The 11590-nt window shown below is 36.9% G+C and overlaps 1 protein-coding gene across 1 annotated transcript in view; it reads left to right on the top strand.

Annotated features, from left to right (window-relative positions):
• LOC136039193 (catalase-like) overlaps positions 1 to 3872 on the top strand; it is an 81343-nt gene extending 77471 nt beyond the window's left edge. The window contains exon 10 of the mRNA XM_065722718.1: positions 3681 to 3872. Within this exon, the coding sequence (XP_065578790.1) occupies positions 3681 to 3788 (108 nt within the window). The 3' untranslated portion in view covers positions 3789 to 3872. The remainder of the gene's footprint in view (positions 1 to 3680) is intronic.
• The last annotated feature ends 7718 nt before the right edge of the window (positions 3873 to 11590 follow it).

The raw sequence follows: 11590 nt of genomic DNA on the forward strand, positions 1-11590 counted from the left end.
TTGTCGTTTAATTAGTTCAAAAATCTCGGGGCATTATTAGGTAATATTACTAGGTCTTTGGGCCAAGAGCAACTTAATATGTGACCTTGTTGAGATCTCCCTGTAATAGGACATAGAAAAAGACCAGGAAACCGCTTGTTCTATCGATTTATTTGAGTTTTTGGGCTAAAGAGATCGAAATAAAGAAAAAAATATCAAAAAATATGCTGGGTTGCCCGAAAACGGGGTCTACAAAGGTCAAATTGTTATCTGAACAATATTAAACTTAAAACCTATTTCTTTGGCCGAAGGGGAAGCTTATGTAGGAAAACAGCTTGTTTCTATCCCCCCCCCAAAAAAAAAAACAAAGTGGGCCCAAAGACGGCTAAATTCTCTTCCTTATTAGCTTGATTTTATTTATTTAAATCTTTGTACTCTATAAAAAGAAAAGAAAAAATTGGTTTTCCCTTGGGGGAACCAAAGGGCTAGAGATATTTCTTTAGTTGGCACAAGGGCCCCTAAATATGCGACGTAAAATTTTAACAATACCTTTTTTCCAAATGGCTTTAGACTTCTAATATTAGCTGCTCAGGCTAAGGGAACCAAACATTTTGTTGATAAGGAAATGGGTGCTATGGGAAATTGAGATGGTCAAAAAGCTTGTTATCCGTAGTCAGAGACAGCCCTCCAAAAATTAAGCACAAAAAGAGCAAAAAAATTTTCTGATCGTCTCAAAACTCAAATTCTTACGCACAAGGGTCAAGAAGACCCCAATGCACAAGAGAGAGTTATATAATATATCTAAAAGGCCTGGAGCCACAGGGACCTCAAGTCAGAAAAAAAGTAAAAAATATTGGTTTGAATGATTTTAGGCCCGAAAAAGGGCAAACAGACCTTTTTTTTTTATCTGAACACGTTGAAATTTAAATCAGTGTATGCCATGGCCAAGTGGACTCAAGTGCAAAAGGAAAGTTTTCGTTTACAGGCACAGGCCCCCTCAAAATCGTAACCCCAAAAAAGACCTCAAGCCTTTTTCCCTGATTGGTTTGATACTTTCAAGTATTGCTTCCGTAGCTATGGGGAGTACATATTTTCAGTCGGAGGATAAGATACCAGGAAGTAAATATAGGTTTTCCTGGGCACGTTTTAAACTTTCGCAAGTCCCCAACCCAAGACAGTTGTGATAATTAAAAGTGCGACATATGTCATTTCTGTTACTTCTCAGGAGAGCCCAAAATACAGAACAAAGTGTGTTGTATATGGTCACTCTGAACGATGATGCTAATGCGGATAAAGAAAATATGTTCCAAACCAACCTTTTATGCTCTTTTCATTGGTATAGCTCAAATTCAAATATTCCGAATTCAAAATCATTCGATTTTATGGCGTATATCTCCTTTTTCCTTAAAAAAAAGGAGACAAATGCCAGGTCCCCATGTTATAGCTCAATGAGATAATCCTTTTCTGTCATTCTTAATTGCAACAAATTCTGAAAAAAAAACATGCCACTTAGAGGCTTATGTCTCTTTATCTTCGTAACGGTACAAGATAGGACAATTCTGACTGCACCATTCAATTCTTCGCGCTTAGTTAACCTTTCTCATGTACAAAACTGATTTTAGACAAAATGGCAAATGTTGCACTTTTAACTATCACAGTCGAAAAAGGAGCCAAATATAGAAAACAAGAGCTATGAGCTCATATGACACTTGTAACTAGAGATTGGATCCGGTCCGGTTATGTCAATCACGTACCTAGAACTTGTGCTTATTCTCGAACTCGCCAAAGCCCTAGAAATCTCCCCCAACTCCCCCAAAGAGATCGGATCTGGTCCTGTTATGGCAATAACGTATCCAGAACTTGTGAATATTCTTCTCATTAAGTTTCATCTCGATCTCTGCACTCTAAGCGTTTTCCAAGAATTCTGGTTTCCAAGATTTCCTTTTCCCCCTCCACCCCCCAATGTCCCTGGATCTGATCCGAATTTAAAATGCAACATCTGAGACATGACAGCTTTCTATATATATCAAGTTTCATTAAGATCCAATCACCCATTCGTGAGACAAACATTCCTCAATTTTCACGATTTCCCCTCCCTCCAGCCCCCCCCCCCCCAGATGGTAATGTCAAAGGACTGTTATCAAGTCAATTTGTGCAGGTTCCTGAAACGCCTACCAATTTTCATCGCCCTAGCACATCCGGAAGCACTTAACTTGCCAAAGCACTGAAAATCCCCCCTTCAGCTCCCCTAAAGATATCGGATCTGGTCCAGTTATATCAATCAGGTATTTAGGACTTGTGCTTATTCTTCCCACCAAGTTTCATCCCGATCCCTCCACTCTAAGTGTTTTCCAAGATTTCCAGTTTCCGCCTCCAACTCTCCCCAACGTCACCGGATCCGGTCGGGATTCAAATTAAGGGCTTTGAGGCGCAAGGTCCTTCTAAATATCAAATTTCATTAAGATCCAATCACCTGTTTGTAAGTTAAAATTACCTCATTTTTTCTAATTTTTGCCGAATTAACTGTTCTCCCCCCCCCCGATGGTCAAATCGCGGAAGCGACTATTTCTAACTTAATCTGGTCCGGTCCCTCAAACGCCTGGCAACTTTTAGCACTCGCTATATTGATCGCGTATCTAGTTTCGGATCTTCTTCATGTAAAAAATGGGGTAGCCCGAGATCCGAGCCCGAACTTCTTGCACCCTAAGCGAGAATCATACCACTAGACCAGCAAGTCACACCTAACAAGAACAATCATTTGCTTTATCGGCAAATAAAATTCTTCTCAGCTATCTCTTTCGCTTGCTCCGACCAGATGTTCGAATTCGGTAAGCGACTTTTTCTAATTTTTATCTGGTCCGGTCCCTGATACGCCTTTCAACTTTCATCTTTCTAGCTTATCTGGAAGTTCCGAACTAGCAAAACCGGGACCGACAGACAGACAGACAGACTGACGGACAGAAACTGTGATCGCTATGTCACCTGGTAAATAGCAAGTGCCATAAAAACTAGTTGTGGGCTGGTACTGCAAATTTTACCCAAAATCTGAGGCCAAAAACAGCCATAAAAGGGTATAAAATAATTTAAATTCAGATTCAGAAAACCACGGATGGGAATTTCCCGATTGGCCCTAAAGACTAAAGAATACTCAGACCTAACCTAACCGGATCTCAAACTCAGAAAGACTAAAAAATTAATTTTTTTCAACTAGCCTAACCCCAACTAATATAATTCCTTTAAAATGTCAAAAAAAGGGTAAAATATAAACCCATAGGTTTAATATACCCATAAAATTTACCCATAGGGTAAAATATACCCATAAAAGGGTCTAAAATAATTCAAATTCAGATTCAGAAAACCACGGATGGGAATTTCCCGATTGGCTCTAAAGACTAAAGAATACTCAGACCTAACCTAACCTAACCGGATCTCAAACTTAGAGAGACTAAAAAATTAATTTTTTTTCAACTAGCCTATCCCCAACTAATATAATTCCTTGGAAGAGGGGCCACCTAGTTACTCTTTGTGCACTTGACTTTTTTTTACACATTTCCATTTTAATAATAAAGCTGTTCATCATTTTTATGACATGTTTTTAATCTAAGGCCATCTTTACCTGGGGAATCATTTCTCTGCTGAAGCTGCTCCTATTTACAGTTGTTGCTGCTTTTATTTATCATGGATTTGTACTTTTTTTGCAGAAGAAAATGGTTGAGCATTTTACAAAAGTTCACAAGGACCTGGGCAATGGTGTTAAAAAGGAGCTTGGCAAACACTTGAATGAAAGTATGACTGCTCCAGCGGAATAGCTGAAAACCGGCTGCAGTTAATTGAATGAACGGTTATTATATTCGACATATTATTTTTTTCTTTTAGTTATTTTTGTAGTTTTGTACGTGAAGGAATATATTTTACTTTCTGTTTCGCTTTATTTTCAGTAAAACGCAGGGCCTAACGTCATTTGCTTTTTTCCCCCTAAATGCCACTTAAAAGTTGTACACGAAAAAACAAAAACTAAAAACAAACATTTAACTTGTGCAACATGTTCGCATTTGAAACAGGATGTACGAAATGTTGAATAAAAAAACACTTTTTTTCCAATTTGCCTGCCAGAACGTTTCTGTAATAAAGTTAAATAAATCCAAAAAATAATACTTTGTATTTTCCAAGGGAAAAAATAATAATAACTGAAGAAACTAATGTTTCCAAATGAAGAGGCTCGTGAAAATCTAAAGAATATCGTAGGTGAATCTGGCTGAGTCAATGTTTACCTTGACAAGGGCTGGTGGAGCCAAGGATATAGTCATGTAGCCCCTGGGCTTTCGATTGAGGCATTGCAACTAGGACATGAAGAGGGCAGTATATGCTGGTGTGTTTTTTCTTCATCAAGACTGATTAACGTCATCCAATTACAAAAGCATAGACGGTACTTTTTTTTTTACAATGCCGTTCTGATAAAATTTATTCAGATATTTTTCTGATAATGATGGCGCCCATTGTTTACCTCTATTTTTTAGCCCCACTTTGCGTTAAATAGTCAATGTGCATATTATAACTTCTGATTTCTTGGAAGTTGATTTCTATAGTCACTGTTACAGGTCAATTGTGATTAAACATGAGTTGAATTGCCACCTATACTATAAGGTCCAATAATCTACTCACATGTGATAAAATAAATCAAAAGACACTAAGTGTTACCATGTTATTAAAATGGCGTATCTACAATATCTTGGGAGCATTTTGGGCATCAAGTTGAAACCTTCTTAGAGTGTTGGGGGGAAGGGAGGGAGGGGGCTGGTCCACTTTATATTTTTGGCTTGGGGAAGGGGATGTCTTCAATCAAAATACACTATGTGCGATACCTCAGGAGTGTCCCGTAGAACAGATCTGAAACTTATGGGTAGCGTGGGAGAAAAAAGCCGGGAGAGGCAGGAGAAAATTTCAATTTATGCCAGAAAAAGATGCCAAATATGTTATGTGTCTGGTCAATCTAAAAGTTTTCACACTATAAGCTGCTGTAGGACTTCAAATTTATTCTCAGTTAAGCAAGTTGAATCAAAAGACACTTTTTGTTGCCAAGTTATCAAATTTTTGTACCTGCACAACCTTAAGAACGGTTTGGTACATAACTTAACAAAATAAGGTTTATGCAATATTTCAAGAAGAGCTCAGAAGATCGAAATGAAACTTCCAGCAGTGCTATTGAGTCAGGTAGACCTCAGTTTTTTACTTGCGAGAGTGAGCAGATAGAAACCTAAAGACACTGCTTATCCTGGCTATAAAAATTGCATATCCGCAACACCTCGGGAGCAGCTGTGCTGATGCAGTTCACAATTCAGGTTGTTTGGGGAGCAACGGGACTCTAAATTTAGCATTTGGAGAGGGAAGGGAGAGGGCTAAAATTGCTGTTTTCAATTCATCTGAACATTTTTGCACTAATATCTCAGATGGGAATCAGAATTTTTACCAAAGTAGCTAGGCAAATCCAAAGACTATTGGGGACGAATTTATACAACTAGCTTTTGCGTAGTCTCTCTGGAGCAGACTAGGATTTCAAATTTAAACTTCTTGTGAGCTTTATAGGAGTCAATTTAAGCCCAGGTTTAGATTAGGGGGTGGGGCACAGGGTTGGTAGGACTGAAAATATCTTTTCCTATAGACCGAAAGGTTTTTGCTTTTTTATTCAATATGAGACCCTAAATCCCGTCATAGTTAAGAAACAAAATAAATAAAAAATACGGGTTTTCCCGGTGGTGAAATTAGCGTATTTCGCAACAAGGTAACTATTTATCAACATAGCGTCTCTGCATCATCTCAGGAGTAGCCTAGAGGATTGAGCTGAAATTTTCTGGGGGGTTTTGAGCGGCGAAGTGGACCTTGAATTCCAACTTGAAAGAAGGGCAGAGGTATATCTAGAGAAACTATGTATTTAGTTTGCAAAATTAGCATATCTGTAACGTCTATGGAACGAAATGTGGGGATCTATATGAAATCTTAAACATTTGTGGGAGGGTATTAGGCAAGGAGCTTTCGAATTTTGTGTTTAGTGTTAGGAGATTGGGGAAAGGAATGAATGTCTCTAATACAATTAAAGGCTTACAAACTATTAGACCCGGTAAGGCTTTTAATCTATTTACGTTGAAGAAGAGGTAAATCGAAAGACAGTAAATTCCTTGTGGCTAATAAAACATGATGTCTTTGATGTCTCGGGAGCGATTAAGGGGCTAAGTTAAAACTTTCAGGGAGTATTTGGGAGGGTAAAGAGACAAAAGTTTTATGTATAGAAAAATGAATAAGAATATGAAACCTTTTTGTGCCCTATTAGTTCCTCAAAATAGGGCCAACAATTTGTCTTGAAATCTTGAAACATGCTTCTGTAAGCCATTGGGCTAAGAGAATCCTTTTGCACATTAAAAGCCAGAAAAGAAAATTTCGCCCGAGAGTGTACCCAAAAGCTTTTCATCTCGTCACCTAAGACTCAGATATTATGTTTCTATTTTGCCTCTTCAATCAGCTTTAGAATGACGATCAATTTCTTGGCCAGGTGAACCACTGTGCAAATAAAAAATGTGAAACTTATTTTCGCTGCATTATTTTGGAACGTCTCAAAATGGGCTCAATTTCTGAAGTTAAATAGGACACTTGAAACTGGACCAGCAATTTTTTTTTTCCTCTTTGTTTAAACCTATAGGGCAAATGATTGATGTTCCTTCTAAGTTTTAATACTGCTTGTTACTTTCAGTTGAAAAAAACTTAATTTTCTTCCTGATTATTTTTCAGATCATGCCCAGGTCTAACCAAAATATGTGGGGTACCTGTTCTATCAACCCCACATTTCTTGCTGTTACATTGTATATATTTCAATAATTGTAAATTGATTCTTAGAATCCCAAGTTTTCAGTTTTTACGCTCTAGAATTAATATGTTTAACCGTAATTAAAAATTTTGGACAAAATATAAACATTTTGTTTAAATTGTCCATGAACAATAGTTTTTGTTGAATTAGTCGTTAATAAGTTTTACTAGAAAATTTTGAGGGGACGGAGAAAGGTATTGTTGTTCACAATGAAGGAAATTTAGCGCTGTTTTGGTTTTCTACACGTCTGAAGCCATCGCAACCTCTACAATAGAGTTCTCCGATATCAAATAAATTGTATGCATATGCTTAAATACATTATAAATTTGCATATGAATAAGAAAAGAAAAATATTATCATTTTAAATGGCTTAAACAAGTTCCTGGTGTCACTTGCTCCTCCCCCCTCCCCAATGAAATCTACTGCCGAGAATATGATGCCCTGCCTTGTTTCTTCATCTCTGTGCTGATTGGCAAGTAAATTTGATATTTTTTGGTACATATAATTTTTTTTGCAATGGGTGAAGAACTATTACCCTCTCCCTTAGCACCAACAATTAAGGCAGGACAGGCTCTCAAGGAATCTTCCTATACCTCCCACGTTGAACATTTGGAGTTTGCCTGACGTTCCTGAATTAGTGATTTTGGTGGTTTTTATTTTAATAGATGTCAACAAGTCTGGTGAAAATTTTGATCTGATCAAATCTTAAAGCTGACAATTATTTTTTTATAATTCCAAAATTATTATAAAACCTGTTTCGGGTTTGCATTCTAGATTGCTACACATGACACTGTTGTTGCGGGGTATCGAAAAATGGAGCAAAAAATATTCTATTCAACAATCAGAAACTTATTTCTATAATAAATACTTGCTGGCTGCAGTCCCTTTAAATACTTTACATATTTGTGTTCCGATGTAAAAAATTCCCCTCAAAAGACTAGATGCAGCTGTAATCAGAGCGCGTGAGAATGTGTAATCTAGACGAAGGGACTAACCAGTCGGATTGTTCTTGAGCGATTTAGTGAAATATTAATCAGTCATGACCGGTTTAACCAGAGTCTGGAGAATAAGTAGCGCACACACCAAACTAATGCCCCCTCCTCCCTAAATAATGTATTTTTTTTCATTAAAATTAAGAGATATTGACTAAATTGACTGCATTTTCCCTGTGGGATGTTGGACAAGTGTCTTTTGAGTATAATAATGAATTATTGTGCAAGGCCCATAGTGTTTACAATTTATTTTTTAATGAATTGTATTTTTCCATATGAATATATTTTATTTATTTTCTTTCTTTACCATTATTTTTTCTTCTATATAACTATTTTTGCAACACCCTCGTTTTTATTTGAAATGGTACGATGGATTTGCCTGAATGATATCCAACCAGTTGCTTTTTCAGCCATTATTTTTTACTTAAACATGTTTTGACTTGTTTTTATACCGAGTTGAGATAGTAAAAAAAAATTGGTAAAAAAAGCTATTTGTTGAGGGATCTGTCAAAAGATGACTGAAAATATTAAAGTTATGGATATAAAGCTGCTTAAGATGTACTCTGAGTAATTCAGCAAAGGTAAAATATAAAATAACACTTAGGTATTGTTCACACTCGTGTAGTATGGTACAGTAAGGTGAAATAGATTAAGTAAGAGAAATAAACTTCAATTCTGTTTTCTATTATGCATAACCAATCAGAGTGCTTAGTTTGTTGCGTCAACACGATAGTGAATACGGCGGTGAAAACAAATGAATATTTATTTTTCATGGTTATTATTTTTAAATTTTGGTTATAAGGCTACACTGCTTGCCACACCAATAGTAAAAATAAATTAGTTGACTCAAAATACGGTTATATTCACAATAAAAAACCAATAAAATCAATTTTTTGTCAGAATCAAATTCAACACATTTTTCTTTTTTCCAATGGTAGCTGAAGCCTTGACTCTTTTCATGTGCAGCGGTAGCTGCTCGTCTCCACGAATGCATCTGGTGCTTTCTCGGACCCACTCCATGCTATGTTTTGTTTTAAGAATGCCACGTAAAGTTTCTGTTTTAAGTTTGTTCCGTATGTGCGTTTTTAAGATTTTAACTTCACTAAAAACCTTCCGAAGACAACTTTGGAGAAAGCACAAATATTACTGTCAATTTTAGATTTGTGTGTAGCTCGGTCCCGGAAGAGTTTTTCTTGGAAAAAAAAAGAATAAAGACAAGTAGGTAGCCGCATCAAAATTTTCCAATATTTCTAAGATTGATGAGATTTTTCCACCCCTGTTTGATTTTTCAATGAAAGGTTGGATGAAATCAGGCGGTAGCGACTGAGTTGATATAGGATCAACAATCTCTGTATATTTGTAAATTCGATCATCGAAATAAAATCGAAGTTGGATCTGCTGCACAGCTTCGATGTAAAAGGATTATGCAACTCCAAGGATCTTTGGAACTGTGTCTTAGGGCGCACCAGTATCTGTTTTTAGCACCAATGGAGAGTTTTGCCATTTGGATCCAAATAGATACTTTCGAAGGGAAGGTAAACACTTGGGTCTTTCTCATTAAGTTGGAATACACTTGTTGACTTAACATAGTCCTTTTTCATGAAGCTCAAAGACAGTTCCTTGAAAACCAATTTAGGCGATAAGACAGTGGTTTTTCAGCTTGAAAAGCTACATTGATTTCAGTAAGCAACCCCAATGCAAAGGCAATAAATTCAAACGTACTTCATGACTGAGTTTGAATTTTTGTAGTCCTGTGGTGGCGCAGTGGGTTTGACCTTAGCTTGGTAATACGGGACCTAGAGATCGAATCATGCTGCAAAAATGCACTGCAAGGCTGACGCAGGGACCTTAGTAGTCAAGAAGCGTCGTTAATCTGATTAATTACTTGAATTTTTGTATACAAGCTCTTTGAGCTTTTAGTAGACACTAAGAGCACCCATTGTTCTAAATTCTACCTCAGCAGCTTTGACTGAAAGCCATAGAGTCTGTCTAGACTGCAGAATCCTATGCATGTAAACTTGGTAGAACTTTTGACATCCAAAGATTATATGTTACCTCGTGTGACAAAGATGCTCTAAGGAAAAAAAAGAGACTGGTGTTTTTGGTAGATTTCTAAATATAGTAGCTGTTCCATTTTGTCTTTCCCAAGTTTGTTCTTAGCAGAGTAATCTAACCTAGTTTTATGTGACAACTTTACAGTTATATAGTACAGCATACAGGAGGCTATCAATGAATATCGGCTGGATTTCAATCACCGTAAAATAATCACCTTGTAAATGAAAACATCCCTTATTGGTAAGAAAGTCATGGGAAGAACAAAATGTTTGAAATGTCAGTACAAGGTGACAGATCAACTGGTATCCCAAATTTGTTCATTTTTTGGTGTCATTAGAGGGGAGTAGCAGCTAATGATTGCAGTTCAATTATCAAGAATCAGAATGAGGTAGGGGGCTGTGGAAACAGGAGAAGGCAGAGAAGTTTTAATGAAAACAACACACAAATGGCTCTTATCTGGATAACTAACCAAGTTTTCGGTAAAGGCATAGAAAATGGCAGGAAAAGAGACCCCTGATATAAACATTTTATTTATTACTATATGTTATTCAATCTAATGTGCTCTAAAATTGCATATGACTGTCCCGTAGAAGCACGATAGAAACAAGGGACAATTGTTTTCTTACTGCATGTCCTGGTTTTACTGGGCAGTACCTGTGCAAATTTGCTGCAAGGGCCTCTGATTCACATCTTTACCCGGTTTTCTTCAAATTATTAGCAACGTCAAAAAAAATTTGGACCCCTCTTCTCCTGACTTCTAGGTCAATTTAGGTGTTATCGTTGTCTTCTAGAACGCTATATCCAGCAAAAACAAGCATTTAAAACATAATGAACTTCCGAGTAGACAGTGCAAAAGATCCTTAACTCACTTTATGGCCGTCCAGACTATCAGCTTTTTCGGAAAAATGGGAGAGTAGTCTTCTGTCCCATTTTTCGAGTTGGAAGGGGATTTTTTAGGGCCGAGAACCTAAAAATTCCTCGAAAAATCCAGAGGACTTGTTAAAATTCCAAAATTCCTAAATGAAAAGTTTACCCCTAAAAAATTTCAAAAATCCCCACTATTGGGGAGAAATCTCTAGAATGGAACTGCCCCTTCCCCTTACATAATGTAAGCAAGAGGGTATATGTGCTCATTTTTTGGTTTCATGAAAGTACCATGTTTGTTGACTAAGCACGGGATTATTAAAGTCGAATTTAATGGGGGAATATGATGAAACTAGCTTTGAGTTATTAAAAAAAAAACGAGAAACAATTTTATACAGGAAATTGGACGATACACTTCTAAGCTTAAATACTAGACAATGATACAGAAAAGGAGAAAAAATAAGCAGTTTCGAGGGGTACGAAGGCAAAGGGAATGATGCATTTGGAAAACTAAAATTTATTCACATTTTCAAAAAAACCTGACTGAGCAAGGGGTTCCTCCCAGTAAGAAGCTGAGGGTGTGCAATGATGTGGCCCATAGCAAAGATGCAACCACCTCTGTCCTACAAACCATTATGTGGTCCTTTCTGTGGCCTCATTCCAAAGCAGTGAAGAAGCGAGGCTTTCTGCCCTCCCTAGACAAGGCGGAAAAGTTGCCGAAGCTTCTCTATAAAGTGGTGAAGATATAAAGATGGTCAATCCTATCGTAAGTCAAATTATATAAAAAATAGTAGATAGCGATGTTTTTTTAAAAAGCTTGACGGTTTATTATGTGTTTTAGCGG

The sequence above is a fragment of the Artemia franciscana genome, chromosome 2, assembly GCF_032884065.1.
Source record: "Artemia franciscana chromosome 2, ASM3288406v1, whole genome shotgun sequence".
Lineage (NCBI taxonomy): Eukaryota > Metazoa > Arthropoda > Branchiopoda > Anostraca > Artemiidae > Artemia > Artemia franciscana.